This window comes from Eulemur rufifrons, chromosome 8 (genome assembly GCF_041146395.1).
Source record: "Eulemur rufifrons isolate Redbay chromosome 8, OSU_ERuf_1, whole genome shotgun sequence".
Taxonomy (NCBI): domain Eukaryota; kingdom Metazoa; phylum Chordata; class Mammalia; order Primates; family Lemuridae; genus Eulemur; species Eulemur rufifrons.
Genome location: NC_090990.1, coordinates 9,429,464 through 9,447,538, shown reverse-complemented (window position 1 = coordinate 9,447,538; position 18,075 = coordinate 9,429,464). Strand labels below are relative to the sequence as shown.

The window sequence follows — 18,075 nt, the reverse complement described above, 5'->3', positions numbered from 1 at the left end:
CTAATAAGACTCTCACCAAGATGTGATTCATGCAGTTGTTACTTTATTATAATATCATTTTCCCTCTGTGACCTTTCCAAGTCTGAAACAGTCCTGGAGACTTCTTTTGGTTAGTTACTTGCAATCACCTGCAGGGTGCACACAAAATAATCAAGTTAACCAAACAGCGGTGCTGCGCTTGGCAGTTTCCTGTCCTTCCAGGCTACACTACTCCTGTGATTCCCAGGCAGCCCGCGCTGGGGTAGCTCCTGCCTGAGGAGTTCTGGTGATGTTTGGGAGAAAAAGATGTGATCCCGGCTTTTCACTGACCTGGTAGGGTCTTCCTGTAAAGGGGGTCTGAGCTTGGATCTTGTTTGGGTTTTAGAGTAGGGGGTCTGTTAACCCCTAAAAATTATAATCCAAATGCATGGATGGGCATGCTTTTAGATTTCCTTTGTTTCTCAGATCAAAACTGCTGTTAGCAAGGCACTGTTAGCACTGTGGGTGAGGCTGTAACCCTGTTTCAGAGGCTGTTTAGCAGTATTTATTAAACATTTTAATATGCCAAGTTCACGATCCAGTAAAGCTGCCATAGCACAAACACTCAGACCCATGTGCAACAGTTATGTACAAGGATGTTCACTCGAGCAGTGTAAGCGTCAAACGCAGGAAACAGGTGAAACCTTCCATCATTACGTTCACAATATGGAGCACTATTTGGCTGTTCCGTATTTTAATATTTTTACAAAGAGTATGTATTACTTTTTGAAAAAAAAATAAAGCTAGTGATTGCTGAAGGTCCCTGTGTTGCTGTCATTCAGGAGACATCTGTTGAAAGGACTAATGTCTTTGGCCAGTGTCTCCTCCTGAAGCTTCTCTGCTCAGATCTTTTGTTGGCAGCTTCCTGACCTTGTCACCTGTCTGATTTTGTCCAGGCAGGTGCTCCCAAGCACCCAGAGGGCCGCAGCTGTGTGTGACTCCAAGCTGCACACGGTGTGCCCCCGGGCTGGGACCTCTGCAGGGTTTCATTAGGCCCTCTGCAGCTGCCGGGAGGCCCCCAACCCGAGGACAGCTGGGTGCTTGGCTCTTCCACTTCTGGAACTGGTTCCCGGGCATCTGTGCCTGCCCTGGCTGCTGTCCCATGAATGCAGGACCTCTGCCCAGTGCCCTGCAAGGCTCGCTTTTCCGGCTGATCCTTGCTGCCGTCTGGCCATGCTTTGGGGTCTGGCTTGCTCTGTCATGCTTGTGTGTGTTGCTGGGAACAGCTGACGCTGGGACAAGTGAGGACAATTGCCCCTGGCCCCTGCTTTGAGCCCCAAAGGTGCTGCGGGCACCAGCTGCACAGAGACTCACGCAGCAGCCGGGGCTGGAAAGGGGTCCTGGGATTGGGCTGGAAAAAGGCCCCTCAGCATCCTCTGTCCAGGCCAGTCTCCTTTCAAATGCTGGCGGGACCTCAGCAGCTAGACTCAGACTTCCCTCTGCCCAATGAAATCATGGCTTTCCCCCAATTTGCCAAAAAAACAAAAACAAAAACAAAGGCTAATTAACGGCCACTCTGTTTTTTTGATTTCCATTTTTCTCCAACAAATTTTGCTGGAATCTCTGAGGCCTGTGAGCACGTGTTGGCAAGAAATGGCAGCAGACAGAGCAGTGAACGCGGAGCTGGCAGGTGTTCATGGGAAACCTTGGAAACAGCCACCTGCTTGTTCTGACAGTGCAGTTTTCCTCCTGTGACCACATGCTCATGGCTGCGGGTTCGTATTTGGTTTCTTAAGTGTCAGCTGAATTCAGTCTAACAGTTCTCTGCTAGTTAAACTTAAGCAGTCAGATGCCAGCTTTCCCCTGTGTTCGGGGCTCTGCCACAAAGGCCACAACCGTCACTTGCTCTGGCTCCTAAGAATGTGGAGGAGCCCTGGTCTAGGTCAAGTCCCATTTTACAGAAGAGCAAACTGAGGTGGTGGCAATGCCAGGGGTGGTTAAGAAAGAGCCCCCGATTGGCACAGAGCTTCCTCCTTTTCACTCCCTGTGTCCATCACCAGGCTGAGGGACCCCGCCCTCCCCTGGGTCCCCCTGTCTCGTGGTGACGCTTCCTGTTCTGCTTCTGCTCACCGCTGCTGTATCCATGGCTGCTCCTTAACACTGGTGACTGTTATTGTTCTTTTAATAAATAATTTTATGGTTATTGTAAACAAATGTGTGTTCACTATGCAAAAATACAGAAATTGAGCTGGTGTGGAAGCTCACAGGGGACAGCTGAGTTCACATTCACAAGAATAGGGCGACCACCTCAGCCCCATGTGCCTGGGACTGTCCCCGTCTACAGCTGGAAGTCCTGCGTCCCAGGAACCTGAGCCCCCAGCCAAGTGGGAAGAGAGGCTGCGGATTGAGTTCCAATAATTAAGGCTGCAGAGGTCTCAAACTGTTAGGTTTTGGGCTTTGCAGAGGAATCTGTTTCTAGCACTGGCTGGTGGGGTCTGTGGCTACACACAGCGAAGCAAAACCCAAATATCCCACTAATCCTAAGGAACCCGCTCTTAATGCCTCAGGAAAATCCTTTGTTTTCAGCCTCTTTAGACAAGGCCACTCTCCATGTTCCCTGCACCCAACTCTGCGCACACAGAAACCTTGGGGGGCTCCTGCCTACGCCTCAGGACGCAGGAGGGGCTCAGACCCCGGGTGGCCTTGGCCCTCCTGGGGCAGGTGAGCAGGGCAGTGCCCGTGGGGTCAGGCTCACGTGGTTCTTACCGACTGGATCCAGGAGATGTAGCTGGAGACCCGTGTGAAGACGGAGGGCTTGTGGTAGTAGTTGCAGCCGAGGGAGGACCCGAAGCTGACCACGCCGTGCACTTCCCACTTGCCGGTGGCTGCCTGGCAGTTCAGCGGCCCCCCGGAGTCCCCCTGAGGAAGGCCGCGCATTAGAACCCTCGTGCTGATGGCGTTTCTGGTGTTCTACTGCGGCCCTCTGCCCTCTGAAGCCAGCCCTGGTGTCACAGCTCCAGGTGGTACCACAATCCCGACAAGCGCTAACGCTCCCTTCCATGCGCCCAGCGCTGGGCCGAGCACTTTCTGGGCCTCATCTCGGTGAATCCTCACAGAGCCCGTGAGGTTTACCTAGGAGCACTATTACTGCTCCCGGCCACCGAGGGGGGAACTGCAGTCTTGGAGGTTGGGACCTGCCGAGGCTGCACAGGCGGTTAGTGAAGGAGCTGGGAGCACATCCCGGAGTTAGGCTGCCGGGCTCCTAACTGCCGCTGGCCATGTCCTTCCACCGTGAGCGAATTTCCCGGGCCAGGGGGTTGTCTATGTGGGCGGAGAGTGTGGGGTACAGTGTGGTCTGAAAGGTGTGGAGCTACTTCCACTCCGTCCCACTCTGTCCCACTCTTTGCACTATGGGACAAAGTCCAAAAGGATCTGCTCTACGTCTCCAGGAAGCCTTCTGTGGCAGCTACCTTGAGGGGACACATTGGGCCATTAATGAGATTAATTCGACAGATAAACCAGAAACATCCTCACCCAGAGAATACCTCCCCGTGCCTCCATTCCTACAAGAGGACAGAATAAACAAGAGGATGACAGTAATGAGAGACCTTGAGGAGACCCAAGGAAGGACTTCCCAGCATTGAGTGGGTGGACACTGGAAGGAGAATCTCAAAACATGTTTTCTGGAGTCCACAAGGTCAAAGGTCAGGGGCTAGGTCCGGAGCTATTTCTGGGTGCTTCTTCCAGGAGGCAAGAGGGCTGACCCGGGGACTCCTAGAGCCTCTCCCCGTCCCCAGCCACACTTGGTGGCATAACGGGGGCACCTGCTTTTCTGTACTCACGTTGCAGCTGGAGATCACGCCGTCACCCCCAGCGCAGATCATACTGGTCTTCACGGTGCTGCCCCACCAGCTGGAGCTGGAGCACGTGGCATAGTCCACGACCAGCAAGCGGCCCTGCTGCAGGATGTCGGCAGCAGCCCCGTTGGCTGAATGACCAGAGAGAGAGCATTACAGGGACAAAGGGACTCCTGAGAAAAACGGAAGTAGTGGACACTGCTAGGCTTTCTGTCTGGCTCCTTTTTTTTTTTTTTTTTTTCCGGGACAGAGTCTTTCTCTGTCATCCAGGTGAGAGGGTGGTGGTGTGATCATAGCTCCCTGCAACCTCAAACTCCTGCTCTCAAACGATCCTCCTGCCTCAGCCTCCCGAGTACGTGGGAATACAGGCGCACAGCACCACGACACCTGGCTCATTTTTCTATTTTTGGTAGAAACAGGGTCTCGCTGTTGCTTTGGCTGTAACCTCTTCTTTCTGGCCCCTGTTACTCTCTCCCATCCACAGGGTTGCCATGGGAGCAGCCATGTGTGCCTATACTGTTTGTCTACACTACTATACAGTTCACTGGTTAGTGGCACACGGGACAGCTTTTGATATGGGGAGTGCAGGGTCTGGCGAGGTCTCCAGGGACCTTGTGGAGCTCCAGAAGCCCGAGGTCACAGAGTAAATGCTGTTCTGGACTCTGGCCTTGAGCCATACGGAAGATGTCATGTGGTCTGTACAAGTCTCATTCCATCATAGGCATCGTGACAACAGCTGACACCCGGCAGCTACAATGTGCCAGGCACTGGGCTAAGGGCCTCCCAAGGGAGCACGCCTTCAACCTCGACAACGCTGTGATGTAGGTGCTATGATCATCCCCATTTTACAGATGAGGACTGCGGCACGGAGAGGCTATGTAACGTGCCCAGGGTCACACAGCTATCTAGCGGGAGAGCTGGGATCTGAACCCAGGCAGACTTACCAGTCTATGCCATCTGAGCTCTCCAGGGCGGCGAGAGGCCCTGGATGGACAGGGGCGACATCACCTCCCTTCCCTCCCGGTCCCCACTTACTCTGCAGCCTTCCCCAGCCGGTGACATAGCAGGGGTAGTTGTTGCTGAGAATGGTGCCAGCAGCTGGGAGGCAGGCCAGCTGGATCTTGTCGCTCAGGGAGACAGACGAAGCCAGTTTGAGCAGGGCAATGTCATACCTGGGTCAGTGAAGAGGCAGAGCACGAAGAGAGAGTTGACTTTCCCTGCCCTGTGGGGCTTTGGAGAGCTCTGAGACCCTTGTCACCTTTCTGTGGACATGACCCTGACAGGCAGGACAAAGGCCTTGTTGGGAGGGGGAAGGCGGAGAGACTGTGCCCTACTCCCCTGACGGCCGTGGGGTCTGCAGCGCCATCCCTGGGTCTCCAAGGCTTGGCACGGAGTAGCTGCATGGTCAGTGAGGGTCTGGGCTGGCCAGGTGGCCAGCAGAGATAGCTGGCAGGAAACCCGGGTCACTCTAGCAGTCTTTGCTTCTCCTTTCCCACGTCACACCCCCACCCCAGGGACCTTTGGGGCTGGCTCCATGTCTAACAGTCAGAGCTCCCTCTGCCTCCCTATAGAGGCAGCAAAGGAGGGGGTGGGGTTGAGCCCACTGCCTCTTTGAGACTCCTGGCTGTTTCCTTGCCAACCTCACCCTCCAAGTGCACCCAGACGTACCCGTTGGCAACCTTGTTGGAGTTCCACTTCTCGTGCACCACGCGCTTGGACACCTGGACGGCCACAGAGCCCGACTCCTCAGTGGAGAGGCTTTGCCGGCCCAGCACCACGCGGTAGGTCCTGGAGGAGCTGGGAGAAAGGGGCCAAACGGAGTGGGCTCCCCGCTGCCCCCACAGGCAGGGACAGCCCAATGCATCCCCTCCAGAGGCTGGCTTTGGATAGCGATGGGGATGTAAGTGACCGCTGCGGGAGCCACGAGCTGGAGTTTGGGGATTTTTCTTCCCCAGGGGCAGTTAGTTCTAATATAAAATAAACTATACAGCATAATAACTACAACCATGTGATAATTGTTACTATAGTAATACAAGCTGCAATACAAAAGTTATAATAACATAATCTCTATGTTATTTTGGAGGCAATGAGATGAACACAGAGAAACAGGAGTTATTTGCCCTCAAGGGCGTTTTCTAGTTTAACCCTCCAGCTCTCATTTTCAGATGGGGAAACCGAGGCCCAGAGAGGGCTAACTAGTCCAGAGTCCCGCAGTCAGTGAGAAATCCGGACCAGAAGCCAGGACTGCTGACTCCCGGGCCTTATTAATTTCCTATCACCTTGTAGAACTTATTGTAAATTAGGTGGAAGAAAGGAACCACCCACAGCAAGGAGTGCCACCGCCCCTGCGGAACCTCGGAATCTCCAGCGAGTTCCAGCTGGTGTGATAAGCAGAGGTCACAGGGAAGGAAGAGGATAAGTGAACAACGTTACAGAATCTTCTCTTTCCTCCTGGGCCTTATAATTGGTGTATATGTTATGATTCACTTTTATTGAGCACTTACTAAGTGCCAGGCCCCATTAATCCACACTCAATTCTGTTATCCTGTTTTTACAGGTGATGGTATTGAAGCTTGGAGAAGTTATTTAAGTTGCTCAAGGGAACCCAATTCCATATCTAGAGGCCACATCTACAACCCCGTAGAGCAGGGATTGTATCATCCCCTCTGCATCCTCCCTCAGTGCCTGGCACAGGTCCCTGAGACCATGCCACGTATTGACCCATGGATGGACTAACAGAAGCATAGATGGACCGAAGCTTGTGCCTTGGCCAACAGGTGGTCATTTGCACAGTGTGGTGCAGGCCATTTGGGCCCCTCCCAGAGGCCGCCCTGGCTGTGCGCAGGCTGGGCGCCTGGGCGTGGCAGTTACCTGATGCAGTGGGCAGCTGTCAGGACCCAGTTATTGGCCACCAGGGACCCTCCGCAGGTGTGGTACCACTTGCCACTGGAGCTGTACTGCAGGGAGACCTGTAGAGAAGCGCAGGCACGCTGGTGGCTGAAAGGTCCAGGCCGTGCTGCTGTCCAGTGTCCCGAGAGCAGGGCTGGGACCCGGTAAGGGAGTGAGGCACTCACAGGTGCAAAACTTAATGGGGTGCCAAAAAACTCAGCCATCAAGATAAAAAACATTTTAATGCTATCTATTAAAAAATCAAAATGAGCACAAAAATTCAGGATAAACAAGATATCAAAAACTTAAATAGACAATTGAAACATAATTGTTCTGAACATCTTTCTGCAGCTTGATTTGTTGAGACCTTCCCCTTCTTGGGAGCTATTTCTTAGCTCCCTCCAATTTAATGGAACTAAAAGCAAACTCTCGGATTCTGCCCCGAGCCCTGTTCTTTCCGGAGGCTTCCCCGGCTCAGTAAATGGCAGCTCTTCTTACTGCCCGGGTCACACACTGTGGCGTCATCTTTGCTCTTCTCTTACTCTCATATCCCGCATGCAAATCCATCTGCAAATGCCGTCAGCTCTACTCTCAGAACACGTGGCGTGACTGCTCCCCGGCACCACTGAGCTGCTCGCCCAGCCACTGTCATCTCTTGTCTAGTGTCCTGTCTTCCCCGCTCCCACTCGTCCATTTTCCACCACAGCGGGCAGAATGATCCTTTTCAATGTAAGTCTGGGGCCCGGAGTGATAGCTCACGCCTGTGATCCCAGCGCTTTGGGAGGCCGAGGCAAGAGGATCGCTTGAGGCCAGGAGTTCAAGACCAGCCCGGACAATGTAGGAGACCCCATCTCTTAAAAAATAGAAAAATTAGCCCAGTGTGGTACATTCTCCTGTAGTCCCACCTATTCAGGAGGCTGAGGTGGGAGGATCGCTTGAGCCCAGGAGTTGAGGTTGTTGGGAGCCATGATGATGCCACTGCACTCTAGCCTGGGTGACAGATCAAGACCCTGTCTCTAACCATAAATAAATAAATAAATTCTAGAAAACAAATAAATGTAAGTCTGATTATGTCTCTTCTCACTCAGACACCCCAGTGGCTCCTCCTGGAACACAGTAAAATCCCAAACTATACGATGACCTCCTAGGCCCTTCCTGACCTGTCTGATGTCCTAGGCCTCCACCCCATCTCCTACAGCCATACTGACCTCCATGCGGTTCTGCAAATACACCAAGCCCACTTCTGCCTCAGGGCCTTTGCACTTGCTGTTCCCCCTGCCTGAAATATTTTTCTCCCAAGTAACAGCATAGCTCTCTCCTTCACTTCCTATCGGTCTCTGTTCAAGGTTACTTTCTCTATGAGCCCCTCTGTGACCACCGTGTCCAAAATGCTGCACGCGCACACATGCACACTCATGGACACGTGCACACACAAGCAGATACATGTCTCTCTCTTCCCTCTTGTCCCATTTTACTCTTCATCATTGTACCTTTCATACCTGACATGTTAAGAATTCACCCATCAACTGTTTATTGTCTCACTCCCCCACTGTAATAAAAGCTCCCTGAATTTTTTTTCCCACTATTGCGTTCCAGGTGCCTAGAAACAGTGCCCGGGACACAGTGGGTGGGTGATAAATACTCATTGATTGAATAAGTGCTGAGTAAGCAACGAGAGCACGAATGAATGAATGAAAGTGGAATCACCAGGGCAAGGGTCTGATCTCTCCTGTAGATCTTGTCACCTGTTCCTCTAGTTTCTCCCCGAGGACTAAATCCAGGCACAGGAACGTGAGAATGCATGAGTCCACCTGACTTCCTTCCACTCCCGGCTCCTTAACATGTTTCTTTTTTTGATAAAAGACGATTTCTCTTTAGGTTTGATAAACTTAAAGGTGACAGCATTTGGCACTGTCCCAGTCTCTAACGAGGCTGTCCCATGCCTTCCCCCGTCTTCATTCCTCCTCTCCTGCCTTTCAAGTCTGTGCCGTGGCCAAGCAGAAAGAGGGAGGTGACAGCAGAGCACGGCCTGCTCTGACCAGGGCTCCTGTCACTGCGGGGAATGATTCTCTCAGTGTCCCGAGACGCCTGCTTTTCTCTGAACGTCTGCTTTTCTGATTAGCCACTGAGCGTTGCTCATTTGCTCGACATTAAGGGGCCTTAGAGGAACTGGCTTTTAAAAAGATGTTTAAAATCAGAGAAAATGGACAAAAACACCTAAAAGTGCCCCCCCCAATCTCAAAATAGGCTGAAGCCATCCTACAGCTGTGAAATTGTGTCCATGTAATACATGTTACTTGTGGGCAGCAAAGTGTGGCCCAAAGAGAAAGGACTGAACCAAATTTGAATCCTCACCGTCCCCCGGGCTAACTGGGCGACTTAGGGCAATTACGTCCCCTTTCTGGTCCCAGATAAGTTCTTCCCTTATCTGGAAAATGGGAACATAAAACCCGCTGTGCCGTGCTCTCGGGGGAATTAATACTGTAATCACAAACACTTTACGGGTCTAATATCTTGAGCACTTGCCAGGGTCCAGACACTCTGCTGAGCTCAGAATGTGAGCAGCTCACGTGGTAACCACAGCAACCCCGTGAGGCGGCATCATTATTCCCTTTTCACAGCTGAGTAAACTAAGGCAGCTGAGGTGCATCTGCACAATGCGCTCCGTGCCCTACGGGCTCCAGAGTATTTCTAATGTCTCCAACGGGCAATGGAGTTGCTCCAGGTCATCCCCAGGATTTGAGCCCTGGCCGCCTGGACCAAGAATCTGTTTTGGGAAACTTTATACTTTTGGAAAACTTTAAATCCTACTTTAGTTCTAAAGCTCGTAGCCCTTTATTTCTGAGTGTGTGGTGGATTGGTTTTAGGGGTATTGACCTGGGGCCACAGTCTTGGGGTGGGTGTCGGGTAGAAGAGTCCTCTCAGGCAGTACAGTGCTGAGTCACGTTAATCCTGGTTTGGTTTAAAATGTTGATATTTTGTTCATTATGGATACTTTTGTATTCAGTCTGATTTAAAAAATACCGCATGCAAATATTATTCATTTTGGTTGCCGAATTTTGTGTTACTCCCTTAAATTTTTCCCCTAAAGTCAGTGCCTTGCTTGCCTCCCCTGAGTTCCCGCCCAGCTAGAGCTGCCCACCCACCCCATAAAGAAATCTCCCTGAGGAAACAAAAGCAGGAAGTGCAGGGTCTTCCAAGACTCACATTAGCTGGCTGCCAAGGCAAGGATGCTTTGGCACCAGAGCGTGAGGAAATACTTTGGTCGGCGGCACCGAGGCGACCTCAGCACAAGTGTGTCTGTGCTTTGGGGCCCTGCAGCACAGGGGACATGGCCCCTCCTCCAGCCTCCCAGAGAAGAAATACGGTGTGAGTTTGAGAAAAGCAAAAGAAGTGGTAAAAGTACATAAAGCCAAATATACAAATTGTGAAATATCCGGCACCATTCTATCATTAGCCCTCTCTGTTTTAAAATTATTTTTAAAGACTCGCGACGTTGCCCAAGCTGGTCTCAAACTCCCGGCCTCGAGTGATCCTCCCACCTCAGCCTCAGCCTCTCAAGTAGGTGAGACTGGAGGCGTGAGCCACAGCGCGCTCTTAGCTGAGGGGCAGGGCCTGGAGGGTGGCCATTCCTCCTGTAAACACAGTGACTGCGGCACGAGGCACCCTGAACACTCAAGGCCAGCAGGCCCCTAGATGCACCCAGCTCTTGGGTTTAGAAACTCAGCCCAATTCAGCCGGGTTTGCTCCCACACTTGTTTGTGTCCGTTCTGCTTGCAATAGTGAAATTTGATTAAATGTGTAACTAACAAAATATGAGCTCAAAAAGAGAGTTGTGATTTATATGGGAACTAAGTTAAATGCTTGGGAGCAACTGGATAACCGTTGCTCTTAAAAAAAATTTCTCGTGAATTAGTGTCTGAGAGAAAATGGAAAGATTAGGGGAAAAGTCCTAAAAGTCTGGATGGGCTCATGACTCAGAATGCTTCATGAGTGTCTCAAAGTTTCTACTGTAAAGAAACGAACGTGTAGATGATATATCATGAATGGTGGTTTATAGGAGAAAGACAGTTAAGGACTAAAAAGATTGGTGAATGAATTATATTTACATGGTCTAAATTAAGATAAAATGTTTAAAGCATATATGTGTGACTTCAAATAATTTCTCTATAATCAGCTTTTCAATTACTCAGTCCCAGTTATGTCAGACAAGAGAGATTTTCCGATATATATTTATGACAATGTGAGCTCCATACATTTCCATTGAGCGTCCTGTCACTGACAGCTGGATGGGGTGGTGCACACCTGTAATCCCAGCTACTTGGGAGGCTGAGGCAGAAGGATTGCTTGAGGCGGAGTTCAAGTTGGGGTGGGTGTGGGTTAGTCCCACCACTAACATGTCCTAGTAATTTTTTATTTTTTAAAGGCTGGTCCAATGAAGCAGTGTGAGTGGAGAAGGAACAAAGCAATCTGTAACTGGTTGTGATCAATTAGTTGTAAATACCACTGCACTTGGACTAACCACAGTCCTAGTACTTTGTGCCCGTGCCCCTTCGGCATCTTAGTTCTGCTATCACTATGATTATATGAACGTAAGGAAACATTCATTTTCATTGGTAACATCAATTTTCATTGCTTTGCCTGTAGTTAAGAATTAATCTGCATAAGCAGCACTGATTGGTTCCTTAAAGCAAGGCTCATTTGCATAGGCAGTGATGAATGGTTCACAGCACAACAGTGCATTTGTATGCAAGCGTCTGATTGGTTAGCAGAGTAAGACTATGTCTGTGAATTTGTGGGCAGGAATAGTGGGGTGGAGCAGCTCCTTATTGAAGCTGGAAGAGGCACCTCTCCCCGACTCCCAGCGTTGGCCCAGGCCACAGAAGTATATTTTATTGGTGAAGTGGCCACACTGCCCACCAATCCTCATCTCTGCCAGCCCAATAGAGTCTATTTTGGAAGGGCAAAGGGGTGATGTGAGGGGTGTGGGGCCGGGAGGGAGGACGTACAGCGTGGTCGACTCACCTGCCAGGGCCAGCTGTTGGGCCTCGCATCTTCACCTCCAACCACCCTGGACACCTGGGGTGCGTAAGTGGGGCTCCCACAGCTGAGAGCTGTAGTAAGAGAAAGGGTTGTGAGTCCAGGTAGCAGTGACCCAAGCAACGTACACTACACTCACAGCATTCCTACCCCTTAAATAGAAAATCTTAGTTCTGGAAGGATCCCAAGAGGTCATAGAGTTCTGCTCTTTGCTTCGGTCCTTTTGACATCCACTCCAGTTTTCTTATAGCTATAGGACTGCATGCAATGGGGGCGGGGAGGGGGAGAGGGGAAGGCAGGAAGGTCCCATTCCCACCCCCACCAGGGGGTTGAAAACGAGGGTCTCTGGGTGACAGGGCTTACCTCCAACTACCAATGCAGATAGCAGTAGAGTTCTGATCATGGTGTGTGCCTGGGGTTCTATAAGGCTGGCCTGGCTGATGCCCTCGTCTTATGGGCGGGCTTATCAGCGAAAGATACACTGGGAGCACGCAAGATGGGGATTTTCCCAAAGCCCAGCAGAAAAAGGAGCTTGTGTCCAAATATTTTTTTTGTTGTATTTTATCCCAACCATCACCCTTGAAATATTTTGAAAAAAATGCCAAAGGTAGATATTGTAATATGGGTTTATCTACTTTCAAGAGATTATGTTGTTTGTTAGGGGAGGAAGACAAATATTGATTTTTGGACCTTGGGGTTGTGTTTTGTAAGAAAAGTCTTAAGTTGGCATGCTGAACAAACAGCATTCTAGTCCAGTGGTTATTAGCGTGGCTGGGTTAGCCCTCTGGGGTACATTTGACATTTGGAGATATTTTTGTTGTCATGGCAGAGGTTGATGTATTATTAGCGTCTAGTGGGTAGAGAACAGAGATGCTGCTAAACATCCTACAATGCACAGGACAACAAGGACTTGCTCAGCCCCAAATGTCAATGGTGCTGGGGTTGAGAAAGCCTGTCCTCGGCCACGCCATGGCTTGCTGTGTGACCTTAGATGAGTCATGTAAGTCTCGAGGCAAGGCTATCCATATGTGAAACAGGAAGAGAACCCCATGTCCAGTCTGTTTCACAACACCGTGGTAGGATTTGCATAATGTGGGGAACGTGCTACACCTCAGAGGGGCAAGGCAGACCCACACAATTGAGGTTTGGCAGCCCCAGTGATGGGATGAAGGAGAACCCTGGCACAAGAGGGCTTTGTTGGGATGTATCAGGTTGGGTTTCATCGTCTGCGCCTAAGACAATAGAAGTTTGCACTTGCCTAATAACTTCATCTTCCACATGGGGTCAAAACAGGAGCTTCCTGCAAAGAACAAACAAAGATAGGCAAGCCGACACTCACCAAGCACTCTCATTTGTTACCTGATCTAAGCCTTAGAAAACTCCTTAAGAGGCTCTCTTATTTCAGAAGAGGAAGCTGGGTTCAGACAGGTAAGGTGACTTGCCCAAGATCACACAGCTTCTAAGTGGCAGAATGGGGATTTGAACCTACGTTGGTCTGATTCCAAAGCTCACCACTTTGATACCATGGAGACAGCATTGTGCATCACCTCCTAGTACTGCCATGAGCCTGTTGTTGGAGGGGAAGGTGGAGTAAGTGAGCAGGTTTCCTGATGGATTTTCTTGCTCTTCCTGAGACCCTCACGCTCGTTGCTTTTGGGCAGAGCACAGTGCCCGGCAGGCCAGGCACTGAGGAGCCGGCCCTGCTTGTGATCACAGACTCCAGTGTTTGCCTCAGCTGGAAAAGCAGAGGGGAAGGTGGACTTGAACTCTTAAGACCTGTGTTCAAGTCCTTGCTCGGTCAGTTTGGAGTGTTGTGGCCCAGACAAGCCATTTATCTTCTGAACCTCAGTTTCCTGGGTAGCACTCCAGGCCCGGATTGCAAAACTGTTGTGTGGGTAAGAAAGTGGGTGTAAAAGAACTTCATAGTCTCCCAAGGATCATGCAAATATGAGGGCAGTTAGGGTGCAGAATCCCACTGGACTAGATGTCGGCAGACCCGGGTTCCAGTCCCCACTCTCCGCCTCACTCCCTGTAGCAGTTTGGACTCTTGTTTATAGTCCGTAGCAGTCACTGCAGAAAACGACCGTTTTGGAAGTCTCGTTTTATCTTAAAGGTTAATAAAGGTTCATGTGAATTTGTCATTCTGCTCCCTGTATCTGTGTTTGTTTTAATATAAAAATAAGGTTTTTCCTGTCTGAGGCCACGGAACAAACACCAGTGTGGCACATGCCGTGGGTTTGCTGAGTGACCTTGGGCAATTCACAGAGGACTTCTGGCCTGGGGTTGCCCATCTACAAAGCAGGGAGGGGAATCTAAGACATAAGTCCAGTCTGTTTTACCACTTTGCTGTCCCATTTGAAAGTGACATAAAACTTCATTCAAATTGGCTTAAGCCAAAAGGCCATTCCTTGGGCCTCAAAATGAAAAGTCCAGCAGCGGAGGTGGCTTCAGGCACAGCTGGATCCTGGGCCCTGACGATGTCCCCAGGAGCTGGCTTCTCTCCTTCTTGTGGCTCTGCCTGTTGCTGTGAGTTCCACTCTCAGGCTCTGTTAAGTGGCCTGTGGCAGCCCCAGGGGTCTCCCTTCCTTGGGGACAAGATCACTGCAGAGTCTCTGGCCCAAGGCTTCTCAACTGCAGTCCCGTGGGCATTCTGGGCAGGATGACTCTTCGTTATGGGGGCTGTCCTGCGCATTGTGGGATGTTTGGCAGCACCCCTGGCCCCACCCACTGGGTGCCAGTACCCTACCCCCAACAGTTGTGATAACCAAAATGTCTCCACACATTGCCAAATGTACCCTGGGGAACAAAATCACCCCTTCTCTTCCTTTCAGTCTCCTTTTGCTGTTGTAGCCTCAAATCCCTGCATCCTCAAAGCCAGCATGAATGAGAGCCTTCTGGAAGCTCCATGCAGACCTCCTGTGACCTCTCTGATTGGACCTGCCTCAGGTCACATGCTCATCCCTGAACCAATGGTGGTGGTGGGGGAGGGGATGAAATGCACTGATTGGCCAGGCCTGGAGCACGTGCTCCACCCAGACCACCAAGACCACCAGAGCAGGGATGCCCAGGGACAGCACCTAAACCAGAATCCAGGCTTCTGTGCTGCGTGGGGTGGACAAGGGGGCTGGGAGGGCAGAGAGCATGTAGCCACTACAGCCCACTTCCCCCCCCAGAGCTAGTTTATATATTGTTTACAACAAGGCCATCTGTCAAGTTCTCATGCAGCCTGGGCCTGTGAGGTCTCAGTGGGGCAGGTGGATCCAGATGTGAAATTCCCACGAGGCTTTCGACCCATTCAGAGCAATCCCTCCGGGAGCCAAGGAGCTCAGTGACGAGCGGCGTGGGCGTGGGTCCTGGTGCCCCAGTGGCGACTGCGTGTTTGGATCCTGGCTGCTGAGTGTGGCTGGCCCAGCGGCAGGAGCACAGCTCAGGAATCTCCCACCTTCAGCCTCTGCGGTTCAGCAGGTGAGCTGGTTCCTCTGCTCAGCGCAGTCTGAGGAGCTCCGGGCGAGGGCAAGGTCCACCTCGCTATTCCTGGCTTTATTCAACTGTCTCATAGACACAAGGTTGGTTAAAGAACAGGAATTGATAGTAGGAAAATGTGTGCTCTCTTTGATTCTAACTGATGCTATTCGCTTCTGTGACTATGCTTGCTTTTAGTTGTTTGATAAATATAGTTAATCAGAATGAAAAAACAGGGATAAGAGCAAAGGTAACTCCATGATAAGCTAGGCTTCCTAGATGTGAGAAGCCTAGTTCTGCCTCTGTATATATGGCTTGCTGGCTTGGTGCTTAGCGTAAGTGGAGCCATGGCAGGCTTCACTAAAGTAAAGGAAAACAAAGCCCCGGGGAGGTAACCGCAAGTTACTTCCTGATAAAGGGCTGGAGAGTCCAGGTGCCCTCCAACCAACTAAGTAGATAAGAAGGGCAAGACATGATCAGCGCATGAAAGGCTTGTGCAGGGCGTGTGTTCCCAGTATCGCTTATAACCAAAAACTAGAAGGTATGCAACAACAGTCCCCCTCCCCCATCGGAGACCCTCCTCTTCCCCTGGATGACGTTAACTACAACTGGCGCCAGCGCGAAAAGCCCGAAGCTTAGAGTCAACAAACCAGGAGCCAACGCGATCAGCCACTTCTAAAAAAAGAACAAATAAAACTAAAGGGGGATGAAGTGCAGACTAGTGTGTCGTGTGCAGACTAACGTGTCGTGTGCAGACTAACGTGTCGTGTGAAAACTAGCATACAGAAAAGTATAAAAGCTTAACCTTTACCCCAGGGCAGGGTCCTAGTTCGTGGAGAGGCCACTGCGTTGGTGCTCTGGGACTTGGACCCTAGCTCGAGCTAGCCAATAAACTCCTTTGCCTTTTTGCAGCCTCAATGACTCTGCCTCTCTGTTCCTGGGGCCAAGGGGAACCGGATCTAACAGGTACCGTTCCTCTCTCAGGGTCGTTAGGACTGAACCACAGTTTACTAACTCAAAACGCTCAGAACACTGATTGCACAGTGAATGTTCACGCTTAGCGCCTTGGACCCGCAGCCCTCGGCTATCAGAATAGAACAGAATTCTTCAAACTTTTCCATCAGACAATCCCACTAGATGACGGGTTGGCAAACATTTAGTGTAAAGGGCCAGACAGTAAATATTTTAGACTTTTGGGCCATATGGTCTCTGTGACAACTTGTCAGCTCTGCCATCATGGCGTAAAAGCAGCCATATGGGCATCGCTGTGTTCCAATAAAACTTTATTTACAAAACAGATTTGCGTTGTAGGCTCGGTGTGTAGCAAAGTGATGATCTGGGGTCTAGCACAGAGCAGTGGCAACAACAAAATGTCTCAGAAGCCTCGTTCTTCATCTGGAAAGCTTAACTGGAATTTTGTGACTTTGTAATGTAGCTGGGCCTATTTTAATATAACGTTTTTTTCTTCCTTCCAGATCTCCACAGAAAACAGATGCTATGGGGAGAAGCTGTGTGTGTATTCTCTGCTTGCACACGGCCCCCGGCCCCTGACCATGAGAACCTTTGTAGACACCTGTTCCAACCGGACAGGAATTGGACCCCAAGGACGTGCTGGAGGCCTGAGTTCTGCAAGGAGGGAGGCTTCCTCCCCTGAGGAACAAAACAGAGCAGGAAGGTTTGCTGTCAGGAGTCCGGAGAGGGAGGAGTTAGGAGCAATGACTCTTTCTATTTGCAAGCCTGTGTTATTTCATTGGCTCCCAGTAAGGAGACAGGGCAGGTGTCCATTTTACAGATGAGGAAAACTGAAGCTCAGAGAGGTCAGGCAACTCGGCCATTGACACGGCCTGTCAGCGGCAGAGCTCAGGGCTCCGGCCTGGCGAGCTCCCTCTGCCCTGCCACAGTTCCTGCTACTAATGTGAGGCAGAGAATGTGGGTGTGGCGGCTGCCAAGACGGCCCTGGTCATCCACACTTCCTGCATCCACGCCCTTTGCCACGTGACTTCGCAGTGCCCGCCCAGGGGAGGGGTAAGAGACTTGCAGAGCCAAGCTGTCCCAGCCTGACCCATACTGGGGCAGCCAACACCCTGCCGACCTCTAGGCACAGAGTGAGTCCAGCCCGAATCAGCAGGGCTACCTGACTCCCCTGCCACTGCCCCCAGATGTGTGAGCAGTCACTGCCCACCACTGGACGCCACTAGGGGCTGGGGGTTGGTTGTTAGGCAGCACTGTCATGCTACAGCTGCTGGTACAGTGGCTGAAAGCCTTTTGTGACTGGGAGCGGTAATTCTCCTCTCAGGGCCCTGTTTCTTCGGGCTCTTTGCCAGCTCTAGGGAAGAGTCCGTTCCCTTGCCTTTTCCAGCTGCTAGCGGCTGCCTACGTTCCGGGGGGCGGCCCCCCTCCATCTCCAAAGCCAGCCGCAGGATCTTCAAATCTCTCCCTGAATCTGAGTCCCGGCTTTCATGTCTCTCTCTCTGACCCTATTGTCTCCCTGGTAAGGACACCTGTGAATTACACTGGGCCCGCCCGGGTCATCCAGGATGAGCACCTGGATCCTGAATGTAATCGTATCTGAAAGGTAAGGCAACACGTTCACAAGTTTGGGGGAATTAGGATGTGGACACCTTTTGGGGAGGCATCATTCTGTCTACCGTAGATACGCTTTGATTCTTGGGCACAACAGTGGATCTTGTCCCTAAATGTGAGAACTTTACACTGTTGTTGAACAAAGAAAACTGCGGCTTGTGTTTCACCATGTTGCTAACAAATAGTCGTTTTGATGACTCAATCACATTCCTGAAAGTTTGTAAAAATTTGGGGCTGGAGGAGGCTGCTGCTCAGCACTGCACGTATGCCTCTCACGTCATTACGG

The 18,075-nt window shown here is 51.0% G+C and overlaps 1 protein-coding gene across 1 annotated transcript; it reads right to left on the bottom strand.

Annotated features, from left to right (window-relative positions):
- Window positions 1–23: 23 nt before the first annotated feature.
- LOC138389166 (chymotrypsin-like elastase family member 2A) lies at window positions 24–12,166 on the bottom strand. The gene is made up of 8 exons (XM_069477357.1): window positions 12,108–12,166; window positions 11,730–11,818; window positions 6,687–6,784; window positions 5,484–5,612; window positions 4,851–4,987; window positions 3,801–3,946; window positions 2,725–2,877; window positions 24–128 (listed from the first exon to the last, which is right to left on the bottom strand). The coding sequence occupies exons 1-8, from the start codon at window positions 12,145–12,147 to the stop codon at window positions 111–113; spliced, it is 810 nt and encodes a 269-aa protein (XP_069333458.1). The 5' UTR covers window positions 12,148–12,166; the 3' UTR covers window positions 24–110.
- Window positions 12,167–18,075: the final 5,909 nt, after the last annotated feature.